This window comes from Pelobates fuscus, chromosome 3 (genome assembly GCF_036172605.1).
Source record: "Pelobates fuscus isolate aPelFus1 chromosome 3, aPelFus1.pri, whole genome shotgun sequence".
Taxonomy (NCBI): Eukaryota; Metazoa; Chordata; class Amphibia; order Anura; family Pelobatidae; genus Pelobates; species Pelobates fuscus.
Genome location: NC_086319.1, coordinates 113,616,492 through 113,641,025, shown reverse-complemented (window position 1 = coordinate 113,641,025; position 24,534 = coordinate 113,616,492). Strand labels below are relative to the sequence as shown.

At 42.1% G+C, this 24,534-nt stretch overlaps 1 protein-coding gene across 1 annotated transcript in view; it reads right to left on the bottom strand.

The window, feature by feature from the left end:
* The window catches only part of LOC134600873 (meiosis-specific kinetochore protein-like), a 79,719-nt gene extending 56,283 nt beyond the window's left edge, over positions 1-23,436 (bottom strand). Inside the window, exons 1-4 of the mRNA XM_063445263.1 lie at positions 23,345-23,436; positions 16,395-16,520; positions 16,242-16,281; positions 11,663-11,724 (exon numbers count right to left, since the gene is read on the bottom strand). Coding sequence (XP_063301333.1) covers positions 11,663-11,724; positions 16,242-16,281; positions 16,395-16,520; positions 23,345-23,429 — 313 coding nt within the window. The 5' untranslated portion in view covers positions 23,430-23,436. The remainder of the gene's footprint in view (positions 1-11,662; positions 11,725-16,241; positions 16,282-16,394; positions 16,521-23,344) is intronic.
* Between the last annotated feature and the right edge of the window lie 1,098 nt (positions 23,437-24,534).

The window sequence follows — 24,534 nt, the reverse complement described above, 5'->3', positions numbered from 1 at the left end:
ATAATTGTCAGCACCAGGCCCACTGGGCTCTTAATCCGGCCCTGGTACAGACCCATAGACAGACTGACTACCTGGAAAATTGGGTACCCAGGTTCCCAACCCGGCCACAAGGCCAGACTGAGAAAGAGATAAAGTGTTATAGATGTCAGGAGATTGGACATATTGCACGTAACTGTCCACAGACTGCTGAACCTATGGAATGTAATTTGGGGAGGGTGGAGAAACATGGTGCATTGTTATACACACAAATGTCTGCTTTAACAAGTACTGGTGGTATTAATGATGTCAAATCTGTAAATATGGAGGGGAGGAGTGTGCAAGCACTCTTAGATTCTAGGAGTGAGGTTTCATTGGTAAAGAGATCTTTACTTCAGAGTGAGCAAGTAGATAAAATTTCACGTGTTGGATATAATATGCATACATGGTGACACCCACACGTACCCCACGGCCGAGGTGGAATTTGCTACCGCGGTAGGGGTGATAAAACAGAGTTGGGGTGGTACCATCATTGCCTTATGATGTGGTATTGGGGCGTGATTTTCCCCTCTTTTGGAAAAACAGAAATTTTTACTCACCGTAAATTCTTTTTTTCTTAATATGGTGGCAGTAACATATGGGTTTTGCTCCTCCCTGTGGACAAGACTTTTAACAAGCTATTTTATAAAAAGGATCCTCCCCCTTTAGGTATAAATGCTGAGACCGCAAAACCTACCCCAGTACGTAACAAGTAAAGAAACCAGACCAAGCAAACATCCAATACAAAAAATTATTTAATAAAGAGGGAGGGTAATAATACTGCCACCATAGTAAGAAAAAAAGAATTTACGGTGAGTAAAAATCTGTTTTTTCTGTCATATGGTGGCAGTAACATATGGAATATAGCAAGAATCCCTCTGGGCGGGACCTATGCCACGACGGCTTGTAACACCTTACGCCCAAAAGCAGCTTCAGAGGCAGAGAATATGTCTAGCCGGTAGTGCTTGATAAAGGTGTTGAAAGACGACCAGCATGCCGCCTTGCAAATGACTTCTGGAGATGCAAGTGCTCTTTCTGCCCATGAGGTAGCCATGGCTCGAGTAGAATGGGCCTTGATTGTAGCAGGAGACCTGAGGAAGAATACGCCAAATCGATAGCCTGAATAAGCCAACGAGATAAAGTACCACGGGAAGCTACCTTGCCCTTTCGGTGACCCTGAAAATTAACAAACAGGTGATCCGAAACTCTGAATTCCTTTGTTCTGTTTAAATATATACATAACGCTCTTCTGACGTCCAACTTTTTCCATCTGTGTTCTTGAAGGGATGAGGGCACACTAAAAAAGGAAGGTAAAATAATAGGTTGATTCACATTTTTTGAAGATAAAATTTTAGGAAGAAAAGATAGTCTCGGGTAAAGAACCACCTTGTCCTCATGAAAAATGGTGAATTCATCTGAGGAGGATAGGGCGTGAAGTTCTCCCACTCTTTTGGCTGACGTGATGGCTACCAAAAACAATACCTTAAGAGATAAAAATTTTAAAGGAACTTCCTCCAAAGGTTCAAACGGGTTTGTAATAAGGGCCTGAAGGACTAGGGCTAAGTCCCATGTTGGAAACACCGATCGTTTAGGAGGTCTCTTGAGGCTGATGGACCTAAAAAATCTTCTGACGAAAACATTGGCTGCCAAATCCTTAAGAAAAAAATTCAAAGCTGATATTTGAACCTTGAGAGTTGAGACTCCCAAGCCAGCGTCAAAGCCTTCTTGCAAAAACTGGAGAATGTTATCTATGGATGGTTGTAATATCGGGACCCGGTGATCCCTACACCAGTAAAGAAACTTGGACCAAATTCTAAATTATATCCTAGAAGTTGATCTTCTAGTGGCGTGGAGTAAGACTGTTATTCTCTCATCTTGCAAGTTTCGAAGGATAAGCCTTGCAGTAGCCAAGCCGTCAACCTGAACATTTCTAGTACTTTCAAGGGTAGGTTCCTGTTCACAATGAGATGAACTGAAATGGGAAGCTCCCAATAGTTGATAGTCATCTTCTTTAGGGCCGCAAACCAGACTCTGTTTGGCCAATAAGGGATTATCGCCAATATCCTCGCCTTGTCCGTTCGTATCTTGAGGAGGACCTTTGGGATCAGGGGCAGAGGTGGGAAGATGTAAGCCAGCTGAAAATCCCACCTTAATGATAGAGCGTCTATCCAACTGGGTTGATCCGTTCTGAATAGGGAGGCGAAGTGGTAAACCTTCTTGTTTGATTTTCTTGCCATCAAATCTACTTCTGGTACTCCGAATTTCCCAGTCAAGATTCTGAATACGTCTGGGTTTAGAGACCATTCCTTTGGTCCCACTTCCCCCTGCTCAAATCGTCGGCTATTACATTGTCGCTGCCTCTTATGTAAACCGCCGTGATGTCTTCCAGATTTCTCTGCGCCCATTCCATAACTTCTGCACAAAGAATATAAAGCCTTCTTGCTCTGGTTCCTCCCTGTCGATTGATATAAGAGACTACCGTGCGATTGTCTGATTGTATCTTGACCGCTCTTTGAAGTAACCAAGGTCTGAGGTGATGAAGAGCATACACAACCGCCAATAATTCTTTGAAATTTGTAGATTCCTCTGCTTCCCTGGAAGACCATTTTCCTTGGAACATGGTGGAGCCTAAGTGGGCTCCCCAACCTGAGTTTGAAGCGTCTGTGGTGACTATCAGCCAGACCTTTGGTAGAAAGGATAAACCTTTTAAAAGGCACTCTGAGGTTTTCCACCAATCTAGCTGCGTTTTCACCTGAGGGGACAGCAAGAATATTTCGTCTAGATCTTCCTCCTTTTTTGACCAGGAAGTCAGGATGTTCCACTGTAAAGGTCTGACCTTTGATCTTGCCCATTTGACTGCCGGGGAGGTGGCCGTAAGAAGCCCTAAAACACTCATGGCCTCTCTGAAGGAACAACTTTTCATCCTTTGGAGGTTGGAAATCGTTTTTCGGATCTTTTTCCTCTTCCGTTTGGGAAGAAATATTGACATGGAGGCTGAACTGATCTCGAAACCGAGAAACTATTACTCTTGTTGGAACGCAAACTGATTTTTTTAGATTCAAGATCCAGCCATGGTCCTGAAGAAACTCTATAGTGACCTGCAGATCCTCGTGCAGTTGATCTTCGGTATGTGCCATTAGAAGCCAGTCGTCTAAATATGGGATAATTGAAATACCCCTTTCCCTCAAATGAGCAGTTAGAGGAGACAGGATCTTTGTAAAGATCCTTGGAGCGGACGACAGACCGAATGGCAGGGCCCTGAACTGGAAATGAACGGTGTGACTTCTTATTGCAAATCTTAGACATTTCCTTGAAGCGGTGGCTATCAGAACATATAGATACGCATCCTTTAAGTCTATCTTTACCATAACGTCGCCTCTTTGTAATAGAGGAAAAATTGATGCGATTGATTCCATACAGAATCTGTGATAGGGGATAAATGGATTTATCTTCTTCAAATCCAGAATGGGCCGAAACGAGTGGTCCGGTTTTGCAACCAGAAACAGTCTTGAATAGACTCCCCGAAATTCTTGTTTTTGTGGAACTCTATAACCCCTTTGTGTAGAAGCAGCCTGGTCTGATAATCTAGAGCGCGGGATTTTTTTGCGGACTGGTAAGTTGATAGTAGAAACCTTGTTCTTGTTTTTTCCAGAAAAATAATCTTGTGTCCCTTTCGGATAATCTTTAGAACCCAAGGATCCTTTGTGGTCTGTTCCCACACCGGAAAAAAATATTGGAGCCGTCCTCCCACACCTCTGGCGTCAAAAACGTCTCCCTTTGTCTCTGAAGGTTCTTTTGACCTCATTACTTTACTTTGTTCAAATTTTCGGCTTTTATCCTTTCTTTGAAAAAAAATGTGGTCTCTCTTGAAAGGATCTCCTACCCTTGGATTGGTAATTTCTGTACCTTGGTCTCCAGGAGAATTTTCTATCTTGAGGAAGTGCCTTCTTGGTTTCTGACATCTGTCTTATGATTTCCTCTAAGGGAGCGCCGAATAATTTAGATTTTTCCAGAGGAAGTTCACAAAGGACTGACTTAGAAGCTGTATCTGCCGACCAAGACCTCAACCATAGGGCACGTCTTGCCACAGAAGACAAACCCATGATCCTGGAGGCCAATTTCAGCACTTCTACTGACATATCCAAAAGGAATTCATTCGCCAAATGCATGTTCTGAAACATGTGACTAAGATCATCAACATGGCCAGACGATAAATTTTCCTGTACTAAATTTAGCCAAACTTCATTTGCTCTGGCTACTGCTGCCCCTGCCAGTAAGGCTTTGCATTGGAAACCGGCTGTCTGATAAGCCCGCCTACACGAGGTTTCGGCTCTCTTATCCATAGGATTCTTTAATGCTGCAGTTTCCCCTATAGGGATAGTGGTTCTCTTAGCAATCTGTGCCACCTGAACATCAACTTTTGGGAGATCTTCCCACATAACGTCGCTAGCCAGCCTGAAGATATCCTTGAAGTGTCTGGAAATAAAGGCACGCTTTTCCGGGTTTTTCCATTCCCTAAATATAAAATCAACCAGGCTCTGTTGCACAGAAAAACCTCTCTTAGGATTTTCTGATCCCTGAGGTAGGATTGTAAGATTCACTTCTTTAATAAATTTACGGATTGCCTCTGAGGGAAACCCCACTGGTTCACTCGACGAGGAACCTGAATCCTCTGATTCGATAGAAGAAGAACATTCGCCTGAAGATGATTCAGATGAAGAAATTATTTTTCTTTTATTGATCTTTTGTTGAATGGGGGCTTCTACCCTTTTAGATTCCTTAATCGTGTCCAAGGTCTGGGACAAATTCTCCTGGAACCAGGATAGGAAAGATTGCATATCCTTTTGCTTATCTCTTTCCAAAGAGATTGCAGTACACTGACTGCATATTTTCTTCCTAGACCCGTCTGGAAGAGGAGTTGCACATTTGCTGCAAACAATATGTTTGGACTTCACCGTAGCCTTTCTAGGCGTGGGGGTTAACTTCTCCTTATCCATCTCAGGTGGACTAGACATATCTGTAAAAATAAACGGAGGCTCTTTCAGAATATAGATTTTTCTTCAGAAAGTATTTAAAAGTAAAGATTTTTTAATTAATCTTACCTCAAAATACCTCTGAGCCGTGTGGGGGGGGGACAGGTGACACGGCGTACCTCTTCTGACCTGCATCCATGCTGACAGTGGGTACCAGCACTGCCTTTTAAATTTAAATTTTCGCGTTTTTTTTTGTGTATATTTCTTTAAGCATCCGTTTGCGCATGCGTCTTTGCGCACCCGGAAGCTTAGGTGGAACGCAAATACCACCAAGGCATGCGTTCCACCGCTGTGCGCTTGCTCAGAGCGAGCTCCGCCTCCTGGAAGCACTTCTCGGCATAAAAATAAACAGACCTCTGCTTGCTCCGTAACGGCAAGATACAGGAGCATGGGCCACTCAGCTTACCACCCGGGCAGCTCTCGGACCGGATCCCCCAGACAACATCCCGTGTGCCTCACCAGACGACGAAAGTCCTGTCCTTCCCTATCGGGACAAGAAAGAAGACTGGGGTAGGTTTTGCGGTCTCAGCATTTATACCTAAAAGGGGAGGATCCTTTTTATAAAATAGTTTGCTAAAAGTCTTGTCCACAGGGAGGAGCAAAACCCATATGTTACTGCCACCATATGACAGAAAAATATGGGAAGATACAGTAATAAAACAGGATAAGCGTACAGAGGTTGAGGCAGAAACAGTGGGTTTAGAGAATGGTTTCCCTTTTTCTACGATTGATTTGGAGCAGTATAGTGAAAATGAACCCACTGTAGTATGTTTGGGTGAGGAAGGGGAACACGATGAAAGTGATTCCAACCAAGTAGAAAATCTAAGGGAAGAGGTGGAGTTCCATCATATAGGTATTCGTTCAGGAAATTTTCGGGCTGCCCAATGGGAGGATCAAACATTGGTAGCTGACCGTAACAATGTTCAGGTAGTGGAAGGTACTCCTGTTAACCCGGAAACCCAATTGTCCCTTCCCTATTTTGCAGAAAGAAATAATTTACTTTACCGAGTAGAGGGGAGGGGGGTTGAAGAGGTTGAGCAATTACTGGTACCTCAATCCCACAGGAACCTAGTCTTAAAACTAGCTCACAGCCATGTATTAGGGGGGCATCTTGGGATTGAAAAAAACAGGGAGAGAGTGCTAAGAAGATTTTACTGCCCAGGAATCTGCTCTGCTATAGAGCGATTTTGCAAGTCATGCCCAGAATGCCAAAGAAAGGCTCCATTCCAAGCTTTCCATAATCCCCTCATTCCTCTTCCCATTATAGAAGTCCCATTAGAAAGAATTGCTATGGACCTGGTTGGTCCTTTACTTAAATCCGCTAGGGGGCACCAATATATATTGGTAGTACTAGATTATGCTACCAGCTATCCCGAAGCTATACCTTTAAGAAATACCTCCGCTAAAACCATTGCCAGAGAGTTAATGTTTATGTGAAAGATTTAAAAAAACCTTAAAAGCAATGCTCCGCAAGGTAATTGATAAACATGGTAAGAATTGGGATAGTTTGCTTCCATATCTAATGTTTGCTATCAGAGAAGTCCCCCAAGCTTCCACAGGGTTCTCACCTTTTGAATTGTTATATGGCAGACATCCTAGAGGTCTCCTTGATGTTGCGAAGGAAACATGGCCTCATAGGAGTGTTATTGAACATGTGGCACAAATGCAGGATCGCATTGAGGCCATAATGCCAATTGTCAGGGAAAATATGGAGAGAGCACAGGAAGCCCAGAAAGCTAGTTATAACAGGAATGCTAGACTTAGGGTCTTTCAACCTGGAGACAGGGTTATGGTACGAATCCCCACAGTAGAAAGTAAATTTCTTGCAAACTGGCATGGCCCATACGAGATCATTGAACGAGTCAATGAGGTTAATTATAAGGTGAGACAACCTGGTAGAAGAAAGCCTGAACAAATATACCATATACATTTACTTAAACCCTGGACAGACAGAGAGGCCTTGATGGCCATGACACACAAAGTTCCTCTGACCAAAGTAGACAAAGTACCAGAGGTTAACATTGCTGACACTAGCACCTCATCAGAAAAATGAGGTCAGAGAGTTTGTTCTTAGAAATCGGGATGTGTTTGCTCCAGTACCAGGAAAGACTCATGTTATTGAACATGACATAATTACGGAACCTGAAGAAAGGGTTAACTTAAAACCCTACCGAATCCCAGAGGCCAGAAAAGAAGCCATCAAAGCAGAGGTCCATATGATGCTTGAGCTAGGGGTTATCGAGGAATCACAAAGTGAATGGGGTAATCCTATAGTGTTGGTACCCAAGCCAAATGGAGAAATCAGATTCTGTAATGATTTCAGAAAGTTAAATGAGATATCAAAATTTGATGCTTATCCCATGCCTAGGGTTGATGACCAGATAGGGAAATTAGGACGATCCAGATATCCGACTACATTAGATCTGACTAAAGGTTATTGGCAAGTTCCCCTAACAGAGCGGGCCAAAGAAAAAACTGCTTTTTCCACACCAGAAGGTTTATTTCACTATAAAGTCTTACCTTTTGGGTTGCATGGTGCACCTGCCACCTTCCAAAGAATGATGGATGGAATCCTTAGACCCCATAGTGAATACGCGGCTGCCTACCTTGACGATGTGGTTATACACAGTACAGATTGGGAAACACACCTTCCGAGTTCAGGCAGTAATAAAGTCTATACGAGATGCAGGTCTAACTGCCAATCCATCCAAATGTACGATAGGTTTGGAAGAGGCCAAGTTTTTGGGCTACACTATTGGGAGGGATCTCCTGAAACCACAGAAAAGTAAGGTAGATGCTATTTTGGATTGGCCACGTCCTGTGACAAAAAAAAAGTTAGGACATTTCTAGGCTTAGTGGGCTACTACTGTAGATTCATACCCAACTTTGCTACGATCGCAAACCCGTTGACAGAGCTAACTAAGGCAAAAGGCCCTGTTATGATAAAGTGGACTCTCGAGGTAGAGAAGGCATTTAGTACCCTGAAGGAGGTTTTGTGTGCTGACCCAATTTTGGTTGCCCCAGACTTTACAAAATAATTTGTGGTACAGACAGATGCGTTTGATGTGGGCCTAGGAGCGGTTCTCTCAGGTACACAGAGGAGAAGAACATCCCATTATGTACCTGAGCAAGAAGCTGAATCCCCATGAACAGAGATACTCAGTGGTTGAGAAAGAATGCTTGGCCATAAAATGGGCACTGGAAACACTTAAGTTTTATCTGTTGGGGAGAAGGTTCAAATTTGTCACAGATCATGCGCCTTTGGCGTGGATGAGACAAAACAAGGAAACAAATGCCAGAGTGACTAGGTGGTTCCGAAGTCTTCAGCCATATAACTTCTCTATGGAGCATAGAGCTGGTAAAGACCAGGGGAATGCAGATGGTTTATCCAGAGTCCATTGTTTGTGGTCAAAGGTCGCTACGACCGATGGGTCTAAGCTGGCGGGGGTGGGGTGGGGGATATGTGACAGTCTATGGGAGGGTAATAGAAGGAAGGTATCTAGGACCCAGAATCCTCCATAGTCTGTACTCCTTCACCTGCCCAATTAGCAACTGCTGAGGCTTTAATTAGCAGGTCTCAGAGCAGAAAGGGGAGAGATACAATCTGACCTGCAGAGAGAGCAGGTCTGTGAAGAGCAGCACCAAACAAAGTGCTAAAGGTTGGTGAAACCAATGTTTATTTTTGTTGATTTGTGTAGTTTATTACCCTGGTTAGTAAGGGACATTACGTTATGTTTAGTTGGTACTCAAATTTGAGCTAGGATTTTGTTTGTAGATTTTGCTTTCTGTTGTGCTGCAGTTTTGAACAAATTGATTGCTGCATGGATTTTTGTGCACGATGTAAATAAACCACACAATTTTTGCATAAGAGACTGTTGTTCTATACCTGTTACCCTAGAGGACTGTGTTGCTTTGCCCATAAAGGTCTATATACAATGGACACCTATTGCAGCCATGCAAAAATACATGTCAGATATAGTTCATGACTAAGTCTGGTAATACATTCACTAACTATATCTGACCTGTATTTTTGCATTTTTAACTTATATATATACACAGGGAGTGCAGAATTATTAGGCAAGTTGTATTTTTGAGGATTAATTTTATTATTGAACAACAACCATGTTCTCAATGAACCCAAAACACTCATTAATATCAAAGCTGAATATTTTTGGAAGTAGTTTTTAGTTTGTTTTTAGTTATAGCTATTTTAGGGGGATATCTGTGTGTGCAGGTGACTATTACTGTGCATAATTATTAGGCAACTTAGAAAAAAACAAATATATACCCATTTCAATTATTTATTTTTACCAGTGAAACCAATATAACATCTCAACATTCACAAATATACATTTCTGACATTCAAAAACATAAAAACAAATCAGTGACCAATATAGCCACCTTTCTTTGCAAGGACACTCAAAAGCCTGCCATCCATGGATTCTGTCAGTGTTTTGATCTGTTCACCATCAACATTGCGTGCAGCAGCAACCACAGCCTCCCAGACACTGTTCAGAGAGGTGTACTGTTTTCCCTCCTTGTAAATCTCACATTTGATGGACCACAGGTTCTCAATGGGGTTCAGATCAGGTGAACAAGGAGGCCATGTAATTCAATTTTCTTCTTTTATACCCTTTCTTGCCAGGCACGCTGTGGAGTACTTGGACGCATGTGATGGAACATTGTCCTGCATGAAAATCATGTTTTTCTTGAAGGATGCAGACTTCTTCCTGTACCACTGCTTGAAGAAGGTGTCTTCCAGAAACTGGCAGTAGGACTGGGAGTTGAGCTTGACTCCATCCTCAGCCCGAAAAGGCCCCACAAGCTCATATTTGATGATACCAGCCCAAACCAGTACTCCACCTTGCTGGCATCTGAGTCGGACTGGAGCTCTCTGCCCTTTACCAATCCAGCCACGGGCCCATCCATCTGGCCCATCAAGACTCACTCTCATTTCATCAGTCCATAAAACCTTAGGAAAATCAGTCTTGAGATATTTCTTGGCCCAGTCTTGACGTTTCAGCTTGTGTGTCTTGTTCAGTGGTGGTCGTCTTTCAGCCTCTCTTACCTTGGCCATGTCTCTGAGTATTGCACACCTTGTGCTTTTGGGCACTCCAGTGATGTTGCAGCTCAGAAATATGGCCAAACTGGTGGCAAGTGGCATCTTGGCAGCTGCACGCTTGACTTTTCTCAGTTCATGGGCAGTTATTTTGCGCCTTGGTTTCTCCACACGCTTCTTGCGACCCTGTTGACTATTTTGAATGAAACGCTTGATTGTTCGATGATCACGCTTCAGAAGCTTTGCAATTTTAAGAGTGCTGCATCCCTCTGCAAGATATCTCACTATTTTTGACTTTTCTGAGCCTGTCAAGTCCTTCTTTTGACTCATTTTGCCAAAGGAAAGGAAGTTGCCTAATAATTATGCACACCTGATATAGGGTGTTGATGTCATTAGACCACACCCCTTCTCATTACAGAGATGCACATCACCTAATATGCTTAATTGGTAGTAGGCTTTCGAGCCTATACAGCTTGGAGTAAGACAACATGCATAAAGAGGATGATGTGGTCAAAATACTCATTTGCCTAATAATTCTGCACTTTATATATATATATATATATATATATATATATATATCTATATCTATATCTATATCTATCTTTTAAATTGTTAATAAACTGGTATTTTTTTGATAAACATCCAGTTTTTATTGCTTCAGTCTATAGCGATACATTGTTTTTATTGCCAAAGCGAAAAGTTCCATGTACGGTGTTGCTTAACATTTGGATACTTTTATAGTTGACACTACAAAGTATATCATTTGGAACAGGCATTATCCACACTACATTGGGTATTGAGACACGTGCTCTGTACATATTGGCCACATACCTATCCAGAAGCTCAATTTATTTAATTTATTTATATCTATTTTTTATATCCTATTTCATATTTCCTTTATCGTTTCATTTTAATCTTCTTTCTTATCTATTTATTTCTTCTTACTTTTATCTCTTACTTCACTTTACTCACTTCTCTTTCTATTTGTTTTTTATCCATGATCCCCTATTGCACTTAAAAGCACAGTACGCATTACTCTGATCAACTTTACATCAATACTGTTATATATCCTATATGATTTTCAACATACAGTTCTACAGTCATTAGTCCCAGCTCCTGGAGTCTGCACACTATATTTTAGAGTGTTTTTAACAAGAGACGACACACCTATAAATCTGTAAGACTGCTCATCTTCAAACTGTGTAGGAACTAGGGGTTGACTAGCAAATTTCTTAGCGTTCTGTGCTCAGCCTTGCAGGTTATCCTTGCTTGTTGTTGGGGTTTGGTGAATTATGACTTCATGATACCTTTGCATTATTTGCTAATAACATCCGCCATTGTATTACTGGAGAAACATTGCTTTGAAAGGACAACCAGAAAGTATCGGTGTCCTCTATTATAAATGTTTTAAGGTTTTGTTTGTATCTGGAGTGCGCTTTTAGTTTTGTAAAAAAAAAATAAAAAAAAAATATATCAATAGTTAAGTTAGGTGTCACTGAACATTAAATACAATGTTATGGAATTCTCTTTATCTCACAATGAATACATGCTTTACCTGAAACAGTGGTTGATAAATGCTGCTTCACAGAAGGGTCCTTTGATTGGATAGTCTTTGTTCTAAAACAACAAAACAATGGAATGCTGCATCAAAAAGGGGCTATACGCAGTGTTTTGAAAATTGTAGCTCCTACTATACTGTGTTTTATTTCACTGGTACAGATGTAGTTTAGCCAGATATATATGTGTATATCTAAATTAAACATGCCATGTGCTTTTATTTGGAAATATAGAGGTGCAGCCAGAAATTGGTAACTTGTGATGCATAATTAGGATACTGTGCATTTTAAGTACTGTAACCGCCAATCTAGATAAAGAGTTGGAATTTTTATTTTACTTATTTTTTACAACTTGGCCCTTTTGGCCTAAAATGTAACATTTCCAACTCTTCACTCATCTTTTATTAGCCTCAATATAATATAATGCATATTCAGTATATTAGTTAATACATTCTCCTAAAAATTTAATATTCTGATTTCTTAGTAGGTTTCTCATAACAATGCTATCATTAAATCTATTAGTATGATGTGCCTGTGATTGATAAGAGGCTTTTGTAAAGCAATTTGTATGGAAATAATTATCCCTAGCTAGATCCTTGTAAAAGAAGGGATCGGTACAAAGTTTAGAATGTTAAATTGGATCGCTCAAATTTAAAATAGGTATTTATTATAAAACTAAATATCATGTATATGGCATATTTTAATAAGTAACAACCTTTGTATAAATAAGGGTTGTGGTGATGTTGCGCCTATAAAATTGACATCTTGAATTTGGAAATAGGTATTACTTACAAAATTAATTATCAAGTGTATTTATTTACCCATGGACTACCGAATCAGATGTCAATCAAGTCAGTAATGCAGAACCTTTACAAAATTGCACATTGCTTAAAACATGTTTAGATCTCCAAAGACTTCAATAGTTTCATACAAACAAAAAAATAGGATACAATGAACAAATATTGCCCCATTTGACGATTCAGGTCACCGGAGGTAGCAAGCATATACAGTAGTTGTGTGTTTTTATTTATATATATATATATCAGGTGTAGAATCAAATTCGGGGGCAGAGTCTAGTTCCCCCACCTTCTTTAAACTTCACCTGCTGCCACTGCACACAGGTAATGGCTGGTGCAGTCTTTCTGTACTCTACCCATTATTCACAGTTAATATTTTTTTAAAAAAATACTAGTATGATTATCTGTGCAGTGATTATCTTTGCAGTGGCAGCAGGTGAAGTTTAAAGAAGGTGGGGAACTAGACTCTGCCCCAAATTTGATTCTACACCTGACAAGCTGAGCTCTGCCCTGATCACACGTGTACTCAACTTCAGTCCCAATGAGAGGCCATGCCGCATTTAACACTGTCAACCTATATATGACTGCCGCGGAGGCACAAAATCTGTTCCCATCCGTCTGGTGCTTTTCCTTTGATATGCCATCGCCAATATATTTTTTAAGCATTGATTTTTTTTATTTTATTAATATTGCAATGTGACTCATCCAAGGTAAAATACAATAAATATACATGGAAGAGTGAGCTGTGAGCATTGTACAAAAAACTCCTATACCTACTAAATATGCAGAATTACTGATAAAATGTATTAACCTAATTGGTTTTAATTGTCCTCACAAATTATTGTTTTAGAGATCAAAAATATTTTACATAAAGCAGATATGAAGATTAACAAAAAACATCTAAAACAAGGCTAGAACATCACGTTATATCAACAATTATTATGTGACCCTTGCCACATATCTTGATTCAGCACAGCTTTGAGTTTTTGGTCATGTTGGGTAACATTGTTTTTTTTTTTTTTTCTTGCTGCTTTCTTATGCTATTATAAGGTATAGATCAAAGAAAAAGTAAAGTAACTGAGAGGCAGTTGAGACATATCAAAACATTAACATTGTAAAAGTGTCTTATAAGCAGCAGTCCATTGCTATCGGGCGCTAGGAAGCCTTCATGTGGTGGCTGCAGCATAGGAGCCTTGTCTGGGTTGTCTCGGTACAAAGGCTGTCATCCTCTCTGGGAACCCACTGGGCAGTGGTGCAGTGGTCCGGTGGAGTCGGGAGGTGCTGTGCGCTGCATAGCATCTTGAGGAAGTCCCAGCATAGGCAGCAGGTCCTGTGCTCCCTGCAGATCATAGACTTCGTGTTTGTCTACACCCTTCATGACGAGTATGGTGTAGTTGAGGCGCCATCTGTATGGTATGGTGTCTGAGGAGCGAGGTAAACGGCTTGAGGGTCCTCCTCCAGGCTAGAGTGCCCCCAGATAGATCTGCAAAATAGGAAAGTGTCGTTGCTTCAAATGTGTATGGGGCGCAGTCTTTGACCGCTGCTAGAGTTGCTGCTTTATCCTTCCCATGTTGAAAGCGGATTATGAGGTCTCAGGGGGCCGCCGTTGGGGCTTTGATGCCCTGAAGATCAGTCTAAACTGATGGCCTTAGCCTGCCGCGGCGACAGCAGCGCCGTCATGTGCCTTATCTGATACACCCCTCAACTTCAGGCTACTCACCCGACGTGCGTCTTCCAGGGAGGCAAACCTCCGGTCAAATTCTTCGTTTCAGCTCTGTAGACCCTTGATCTCCTGTTCTAAGGAGATAATGTGGGTAGTGTTGGTTGCAGAGGTTCTCCAGGGAGCCCAGCCTTCCTGTCAGCCCTTGTATATCCATGCAGAGGATAGCCATGTCCAACTGAATTGTGGTTTGGAGGTCTGTCAGAAGTTTCTTGAGCACCGTAGTAGTCACTGGTGCTGTATCAGGGCTCAGGGGTTTGGATGTTGCTACTGTCATACTGGGTAAGTCGGGCGTGTCCTCTCCCAATGAGAAGTCATCTGATAGTTCGGAGTATGTCTCTGGGTAGTCAGCCATCTTGGGCCTAGTTGCTCCGTGTGCCTGTCTCCACATGGCCCTGATAGCTAAGCCTCGTCTAGGCTGGTCCAGTTTCTGTTTTTTGGTCGACCCATGCTGGTACACCGATTGCTACCCGGTGTTTGCAGCTGTTATGGTCCGATTTTTTTTGCCTGAATAGGGTGTTAATGGATACAATTCTTAGGAGCTCCAGTGCCATGCGACGATCGGCACCGCCCCCATCGCCAAATATTTTAATCAAGGAAAAAAAAGGTACTTTGAATGAATAAATTAATTCTGCTTGCATGTATTTATTAATCACATGGAAATCACCCCAATAGTTCTACATTTATATTACGGTATATCTAAGACTTTTAGCTGCATTGGTAAATTTTAAGTTAATGTTAGGCCAGTTAAGTGTTAAGTCATATGTACACATTTTTGAAGTTAAACTGTTATTATTAATTTTAAAAAGTTTAGGTTTAAACTCCAGATCCTTTAGAAGTTATAAAAAGATTCACTGACATACTGTAAACAACACAAGATCAGAGGTAACTGGGAATGTTTTCAACTACTTTCTGGTTATTTCTTGGTGTACTCATATTGTTTATACTGCTCAGCCCGAGGTACTGCTAGTGCCAGCAGTGGACTAAAGGGACAGTACCAATTAGCGAGGAGAGGAATTTTATGTTGGAGGTGGTGTGACACTCTTAATTTAGAGGTAACTAAATTAAGAAGTAACTGCTGGAGTCACTTGGCTTATTACATTGGAAGTGCTGAAAGTTGGAGCATACTGTTCTGCTTCCTGGTTGTGAGTGGGATTTCATACTTCGGCAGATATTTACTGTATTACACTATGTATTTTTCTTTTCTGTCTTTTTTTCGCATTATGAAATACTGTATGAATATGGAAGAAATTATTAACACATACTCATCAAAACATACTCATTATTTATGTGAAATTCCAGTGCCTTTTGAGTTTGGTTTAAGCCTTCAGTGCAAGTTTGTTTTTACTTACTCACCTAGTGCACTTTAAAGTTTTGCACAGCGTATTTAGCACGCATATTTTTAAGCATATATTTTTGCACTTTATACACAAATATTTATATTTGCACAGTGCAGTTTTATACTGCACTTTTGTATTTACTATTTACACATACTGTGCATATAAAAATGTTTCAGAGTTCCTAAAAATATAGCACATCTTTTGCTTTGTTTATATAATACATATAAACATATTTTTGGTGCATGAGACTTGTATAGAAAGAATTACAAATCGGATTATACTATAAATTAGCAACAATCCAATATTTTTTGTATAGTATAAAATTATGTGGCTGAAACCCCTGAGGAACTCTTTGTATGTTCAAAACTATAGAAACCAGTTTGACACCTGGAGATGGCACTCGCACCATCCTAGTACCATGACCACAACAGGCAAAAGTGTTTATAGTGCCCATTAACAACATATTAGGGTCCAACACATACTAAATTGCAGATTTAACATAATCCTAACCATATACCCCTTAAGGAAGCTGTGTTTCTCCAACGTTTTGTGAAAAATTCGGATTATAGAAGCCACAATGTTCGCACCTATATTTTAGAATGCTGAGACATCTGTTTAAATATCAAGTTGAACACTGTATATTTACTACGATGTAAAGCAATCAAAGGTCAACATTAATTTGTAAATAAAATTAAAAATACATTTATAAAAAAAAAATTACCTTTTATTTGTCTTCATGCAGTTCATTTTAGGAAATTCTTCTATGGAAAATAAAAAGTATACATATATAAAGTCATTAAACGCCTGTACATTAAAGGTAAAGACAAAAAACGTATTTTATTTTTTTACTTGAAAACAAAATAAAACACCTTACTGAAAATATTGGAAACATTTTCTGGTTCTGGATGTAAATCTATATCCACCGCTTCTTTGCATTCTAAGAGTGTAGAATTCTTCTTACAGAAGAAGTTCCCAACGCTGGAACTCCACTCTGATTCATCTAGCGACAAAAAAATATAAAACAAATCAACCTACAGCTACATGTAGATAATTTTCACCTTACACATGTGTGACAAACTCCCCTCTCCAAGTGAGTTTCCCAAGAGCTCCTGGAGGAGCCTGCTTGCCAGCCTCCTGCCCCCAGACTGCAGGGAAACCTGTAAAAGGCTACCAAACTTGACCAACCGTTAGCACGGATTTCATGAAACAGTTTTGGGCATAGGACCATATGCACGGACGGTCAAAATTATGACTTCCAGGAAATTCCTGAACTGATCGGGGCGATTTTTGGATATGTTGGTCACCCAGATAATGGCTATGAGGGATGTAACATTTGTGGGGGATATCATGGGGTACTTTTGGGACATTTTAGAAATGTATGTTTTTTTTTCTGTGCTTGGAGATAATTGGATTAGAATAAATTACAGGGATTGTGTGTCATATGAGTGCCTTACATTGTAAATGTGTTATTACTGGTTTGTAAGTTTGTGTCCCTGTCCCCAACAAGGTCCATGTGGGCGTACCCCTTTGCTTGGGGACTTGCATAAAAGGCCAAATGTGACACCAAAAAAATAAAAATAAAAATCTATTCCAGCTTACAAGACAAAACTGTGTGTCGTCCTGTTATTGGAGGGAAAGAAGATTTGTTTCCTGTGTTTGCTGTTCCGGCTTGCAGGGGAAAGTCCTTGTAAGGACTAGAGCTCCCAGGACTGAGTGTCATCCAGTGCCTGGGGGTGTCTAGAGCTAATTTCCCATTCGGCTCTAGGAAGGAGCGGTTCCAGGGCCCCAGCGACTGTGGGCAGAAGTGGAGCGGTGTGTCCCCTGTTCCAGCTAGGAAGCGGTCTTTGGAGGAGTTACCTAGTAGGGGTACAAGGAGCTCCATTACATTGGTGGCAAGTGGTGGGAAAACCAGCACTACTGCAGTATGGAAGGCAAGTACGGGAAGTATCCGGCTTCGATGCCAGACTCCAGCAGTGACTACAGGATGGAGTACCCTATCCCAGAGGATAGAGAGACAGAGTGGAGGGTGGCGCTTCGAACCAATCTCTGGAAGGACCTCAACGAAATTTGACCCTTCCAGAGTGAGGAAATCCTGCCCACCAACCAGCGCCAAGCGGAACAGCTAGAGCTGCGGATGCCGTTCCTGGGAAACCAGCCCTCAGAGGAATGGGTAAGCGAACTGGAGACGCTAGGTGAGACTGAGGTGTGGCTAGATGATTGCTACCGGGTCCTGCGGTGGCATGCTTATCACCTCTACCCGTGACTGATCGAGTACAAGTGTATTGAGCGGGGCCCTACAATGGCCCTGGTTTGTTGTGGGATACTATTGAAACTAGTCTCTGGTTCGGACCAATCTCTGGAAGGACCTCAACGAAATTTGACCCTTCCAGAGTGAGGAAATCCTGCCCACCAACCAGCGCCAAGCGGAACAGCTAGAGCTGCGGATGCCGTTCCTGGGAAACCAGCCCTCAGAGGAATGGGTAAGCGAACTGGAGACGCTAGGTGAGACTGAGGTGTGGCTAGATGATTGCTACCGGGTCCTGCGGTGGCATGCTTATCACCTCTACCCGTGACTGATCGAGTACAAGTGTATTGAGCGGGGCCCTACAATGGCCCTGGTTTGTTGTGGGATACTATTGAAACTAGTCTCTGGTTCGGAGAAACCGACATTGCTTACTTCTGGTCCATCCGAGCTAAGCTGGCAGAAAACTGGGACCTTACTGAGATCGCCACCATTCAGCCAGACCTATCTTTTCTTGCCAACCGGGAGTGGGAACTAGAACAGGATTATGTTTGCCTATTCCGGGTAACGCCGCCTGTCTCCGACATGATGGGGCTTACGGACTGTATACCACCGGGAGCGTGGAGTTTCGTTCCCCCTCCCCAGCAACTAAGCCTGTCATCAGGAGACCCGGGCACTGTACCACCTACTTCCCAACCAGCCCCAGAGATAGACCCAGGGCCGTCTTTAATATTGATTGGACCCTGGGCAAGCATCTGCTTGGGCCCCCTGGGCATGCAATCACTCCCTCCACCCCAACCCAGAGGAGAAACTAATGTAGAGAGTGCCTTGGTGCAAAAAAAAAAAAAATTTCAGGCCTGCCCTGTAGCACAAGATTAAAGAAAATATAGATCCCCATCTGTCATACTACAACTGCGATGCTATGCCAGCTGGGGATCTACCATCCTTGCAGGGTTGTATTTTTGAGCAGTGTTTGTGCAATTGAATGTCAGCATGTTATAGAGTGTATGTGTGCATGTAGGGGTGTATTTGAATGTACTGTTACCATTGGAATGCAGTGGTGTACTTGTGTGTAATGTTTGCGTTTGAATGCAGGGATGTGTGATTGTCTGTAGTGTTGGCTTTTAAATGCAGGTGTACTTTTGTGTGTAGAGTTGGTGTTTGTATATAATTTTAGCGGTTTAATACAGGAATGTGTTTGTATGTAATGTTTGTATTTGCATGCAGGGGAGTGTTTGGATGTAGTGTTGTGTTTTAAATACATTTGTACATTTGTGTGTAGTATTGGTGTTTCAGCAAACTGGTGTGTTTGTATGTAATGTTTGTGTTTGCAGGGGTCTGTTTGCATGTTGTGTGATTTCTGTAACACATATACACATACACATTAATACGCAGATACACACATAAACACACTGACACATGCTCACACCTTGACACATACTGGCACATACACACACACACACACACACACACACTCAGATACACACCCTTTGACAAACAGATACAAGCACTTTGATACACACACACACTGGTACATCCACACACAGAGATACACACACTCAGATACACACATACATAAAGGTATAAATGCAGGGGTGTATATGTGTACAGTGCTAGAGATGGAATGTAGGAGTGTATTTGTGTTGGCATTAAAATGCTGGGATGTATACATTACCACACACTCAGATGCACACTTATACACGCTGACACATACACACACACACACAAACACACACACAAGTACACACACACTGACACACAAGTACACATACACAGGTATACATACACACAGAAACACTGACACACAGACAAACACAGCCAGATACACACACTGACACAAACACAGCCAGACACATACAAGGACATAAACACAGCCAGATACACACACACACACATATGTGTACATTTACATATTTTAATCTCTGCCTTCTAAAAGCTCTTGGACAGCAACTCCCAGCAACCTTGGCCAATATAATGTCTCAACTTACATACCCTGGTCCAGAATTTGGCAAAAGTGACATTTGGAAATGGTGTACAGCCTTTGATAACACTTGATGCAATAAAATGTTAAAATAAATACTTTTTAAATTTATATTTAATAGGGAACTGTGAGGTTCTTCTAAGATTTTTAACATGTACTTATTCCCTGTGTGTTACATTACAAACACCAACACTTGAATAAAAGTGATATCATAAATTAGCATAACAAAAAACAAAACATATTTAGCCACCCTCCTGTCTCCTTACCTTTTGGGTACAGAGGGGTGGCTTCCCTGGTGTCCAGTGAGAGCTTGCTGGCCCAGGCTGATGGGAGTCTGCCATCAGCTTTCTCAGTCCCTCTCCCCCACAATGCCTCCATGTGGTGTGTGCCTACTCCCCAGCGGCACTGAGGAGGAAGTGATCTGACCTTCCTCCCAGCATGCCACGGAGAAGAAAAGGGATCACAGGGCAGTGTGTGCGGGGACTAGCTGTGAGCATACACATAGAATGTCTATGGCTGTATGTATTCAGCCAACCCACATATTACAGGGACCCGGTCCATAGCAGTATTAAAGGGCTGTGGCCCCTGATTACCTCAGGTGCTGCAGGGGGCCCATGGGGCAGCTGCCTTAGGGCCCCTATGAGTAACTGGGCCCGGGGCAGCTGCCCCTTTTGCCCCTCCTTAAAGACGGCCCTGGATAGACCTTATCGCCTGGTCCTGGGAAGACCCCCAGTTGGCAGGTGGAGATGGGACCGAGGTCTCTCCACCGGCCCTATAGGGATGCTGGGCAGCCTGCCCAGATCTCCAACCCCAGATGGAGATGTTAGGAGTGGGGAAAGTTGGTCTCACTCCCCAGCAGCAGTCTGAGGTTCAGGGAACAGAGACACCCGGTCTGGTTCCCCAGCGGCAGCGTGTGTTTTTAGAAGAGACAGTGTCTCTCTCCCCAGCGGCTGAGTGCAGTACAGGGAGTGGAGACAATCGGTCTCACCCCCAGCAACAGTGTGCAATACAGGGTATGTGTCGTCCTTCCTCCCCGGTGGCAGAGTATATTATTGGGAGAGGAGACGGGCGGTCTCTCTCCCCAGCGGCAGTGTGTGTTACAGGGAGTGGAGACAGTCTGTCTCCCTCCCCAGCAGCTGCTAGATACACCTTGGGAGGGGACGGTCGGTGCCCCTCCCCAGCAGCTGGGGCTGTCGTCCAGGGACCAGCCCCCTAGCCTAGTATAGATTGGGAGAAAAACATATTTAAAATAGTTTTTTTTTGTTTTTTGCCCCAGCTCTTTATCCAAGACATTGACTGACAAGGGAAAGCAGAAAAGCCCTCCCGCAGGCGCTTCCAGCACTTTCTAGGAAGCATAAGAATGGAGTGACGTCACTCCATTCCAACGCTGGCAACAAAGCCAGCGTGCTAATGTCACTGAGGAGGTTTGCCCTGCTTGGGCAAGTTACAGCCTTGCAGACCTTTGGCATTCTAGTTGTCAATTTGTTGAGGAAATCTCACTCCATGTGTTCTGAAGCATGGCGTGATGAGCACTTCTCACCTACTATAAGGTCAAGCTGCTCAATAGGGCAAAGATCTGTTGACTGTGCTGGCCAGCTGGCGGTTTCTTCCCTAAATAGTTTTTACAGTTTGCTGCTGTGCTTTGTGTCCTTTTTTCGGTGTAGGAGGAAACTGGCTCAAATCAAGCGCTATCCAAAGGGTAAGGCATGGCATTGCTAAATGGAAAGATAGCCTTTCTTCTAAGGTTTCTATTAATCAGAACAAGAACAGACTGATTAGTTTCAGAAGACAGTTTTTCTTTCTGTCCATCTTGAGCCTGTAATTGAACCTAGTATTGCTGCTGCTCCAGATACTAGTCTAATAAAGGACAGTTTTATTGCTTATTTAACCCCTTAAGGACCAAACTTCTGGAATAAAATGGAATCATGACATGTCACATGTCATGTGTCCTTAAGGGGTTAATCAGCACAACAGTTTTCTGCAGTGCCGTTTCCAGCTACAGTAGTCATTTACAACATTAACAATGTCTACACTGTATTTGAAATTCATTTAATGTATGGAAAAAAAGGGGGAAAAAGGCTTTATAAAAAGAAAATGTTAATTTTCCATCAGCTGTGTAAAAGTTCTTATATCCTATTCTGTTAATAGACCTTTTATCACTGACAAGAGACTACTGCAGGCTACAGCAAGGAATTTACAGAGCAGGAGAAAATAAATTCTAAATGAACACACTATGCAATAACTTTTTCAAGCCATGTGTAAGGAGGCTCTGTGAGCCACAGCTAGGAGAGGTGTGGTTGAGACTTGGTTAACAAAATGTTTAAAGGGCTACTCTGGGCACCATAACAGCTGTATTCCAATGAAGTTTTTACAGTGCAAGGAGGTCCCAGGTTCTGTCTTCCCTTAAGGGGTTAAACCGTTAACGTTTTAACCTCAAATTCTGGAAGACCTCTCCCGATTTCTCTGCCCCACTTCCTTTGAAGGTCCTGATAGAAGCTTTGACCCATGTGCCGCTGATAGGCTGAGAGTGTTATCTGACACTCTCAGCCTATCACCAGCTCCCCATATATTATCTTTTTCACTCCATTTTCTGAACGGGGAACTAGTGCCCAGTCTGAGGCTTGCCTTATTCCTTCAGATCAAGTGGAGTGGCAGAGCGATCAGGTGTCGTCCTCTACAGTTTGGGGTTAAACATTTTATTAAATAGTATATTATTTAAGGTAAGATGGCATCCAAGTCCTCCTTGTAGCATAACATCATCATTGTGATGGCATTTTTATGGTACCTGGATTGTCTAATTTACTTGAAAACCACTTCATTAAGCTAAAGTTGTTTTGGTGCCTAGTTATCTGCATGATCACAGCCTGCTTTTGGTGACCTGCATTGGATTTTCTATAGAGCAATGACTGGTTTAATTAGTGTTAAACATCCAGTGTGACTGACGGGTTAATCCCAACTCTATGAGAAAACAAATTCACAATTTAATCATAAGAAGCTCAGTCTCCTCTGAGAAACTGAAGAAAATCTGTCTCCTTCTATGTGAATTTATAAGGAGACTACTTTCACTTTTAATAATCAGATATGTTTGCAATATTAACTCTGCTTCTGAAGCCCCTGTATTTCAATATGAACTTAAAGAGGTAATGTAAATCACGCAACCAATGGAGCAAGACGTAGTGGTATGGCCAAGCATTCCCTGATCTCATTCCAATGTAAGCGGTTAGCTGAAGCTATCAGCCAATAAATAATGTCTGCGGTTGTGCAAAATTAACATTGCTAATGCCAAACTACGAACCTAAACTTTAGCAAATCAGTGCAGACAGGAAGGGGGTCTGAGAGAGCCGGCTTACATTTAAAAAAATGTAAGCGGATTCATGGTCTACCATTGGATGGTGTTGGGGCCAGGATACTAGATTTGCAGGTACTGCAAGCCAAGATTTTATACAGCCCCAAAGAAAATATGCAAAAAAGATATAGCATGCATGTTCTCTCTGGGAGTAAATCTTCTAAACAATTATTTTCTTATTATTTTGGACAGTGGAGTGTTCCTTTAATAAACATACTGTGCTTGTTACACAGATATGTACACAACATATATTACCCAAAGTATCAGGTCTACGAAGTAGTTCTGGAGAAGAAAGTGTATTCAGATCACTTGATGAAACAGTTTCATCTGAATCCAGCATAGCATCTTCATCGTCAGTTACCACAGGTGAAACATCACTTTCTAGACTGATATCTAGGGAAAGGATACATATACAAGGAAGAAATGGTCATTTGCACTTTGCTTATTAACAATTAATTATTCTCACGTCGAGTGAAAAAAACTCTAGTGTGTTGACATACTCCCGACTGGGATTACTATAAATGGTATGTGGAATTTGATTCCATCAATACAAAATACAAGATTCAAAGTGTAGACTCGTACATAGCAGGTAATGGATACAGGTATAATATACGTGTCATGCACATAAGGACATTGGGTCTCATACTATATACAGGCTATCTTATCTTACATTTATACTCCGTATAGCCCCACAGGGGGTCTGACTGTCTCGTTCACATTTCTCTCTCCATGTTGATTTACAGTTCCCTTACCAGTTTATATTGTACAGTTACAGTTATTTGGTACGCGATCTCCGAGAGTACCACATATCCCATGTTTTAAAAGACAAATGATTTGGTGGGAATAGTGTTTTTAATCCCTTCTCATTTGAGCTTTGTGTGTCCAGGTCAGTAAGTAAGTGCCTGAGGAACAGCAGGGGGGTTGCTTGTTTCCAATTTTGAGCAATTAACCATTGTGCTGTCAGCACAACATGTAGTAGTAATTTTTGTGCGTCCCCTCGAAAGTCCTATCGGTAGGTCAGTTAGTAACAGCTGTTGGGGTGCTAGGGGGATGGAGCATCCAGTTGCCGCTTGTGCTACATTATGGACACCAGCCCAGAAGGTCTGAATGCGGGGACAGGACCACCAAATATGTAGGGCAGTGCCCTCCGCATCGTTGCATCTCAAGCATATGGCAGAGGTGCTGGGGCATATTTTGTGTAGTCTACTCAGTATCATGTACCACCTGTATACTGTTTTGTAGTGTTCTATATGGGTAGAGCACTTAATCAGTAGGCGAGGTAGGTGGAAGAGGAGGTCCCATTTTTTGTCTGGGAGGGAGCAGTTTAGGTTGGATTCCCATTGCTGTGCTAGTTTTGACGCAGCAAATGGTATATGACGTGCTATTAACCTGTAACTCATGGAGATCGGTTTACATGTGGTAGGAGTTGACCCGGTAATACATAA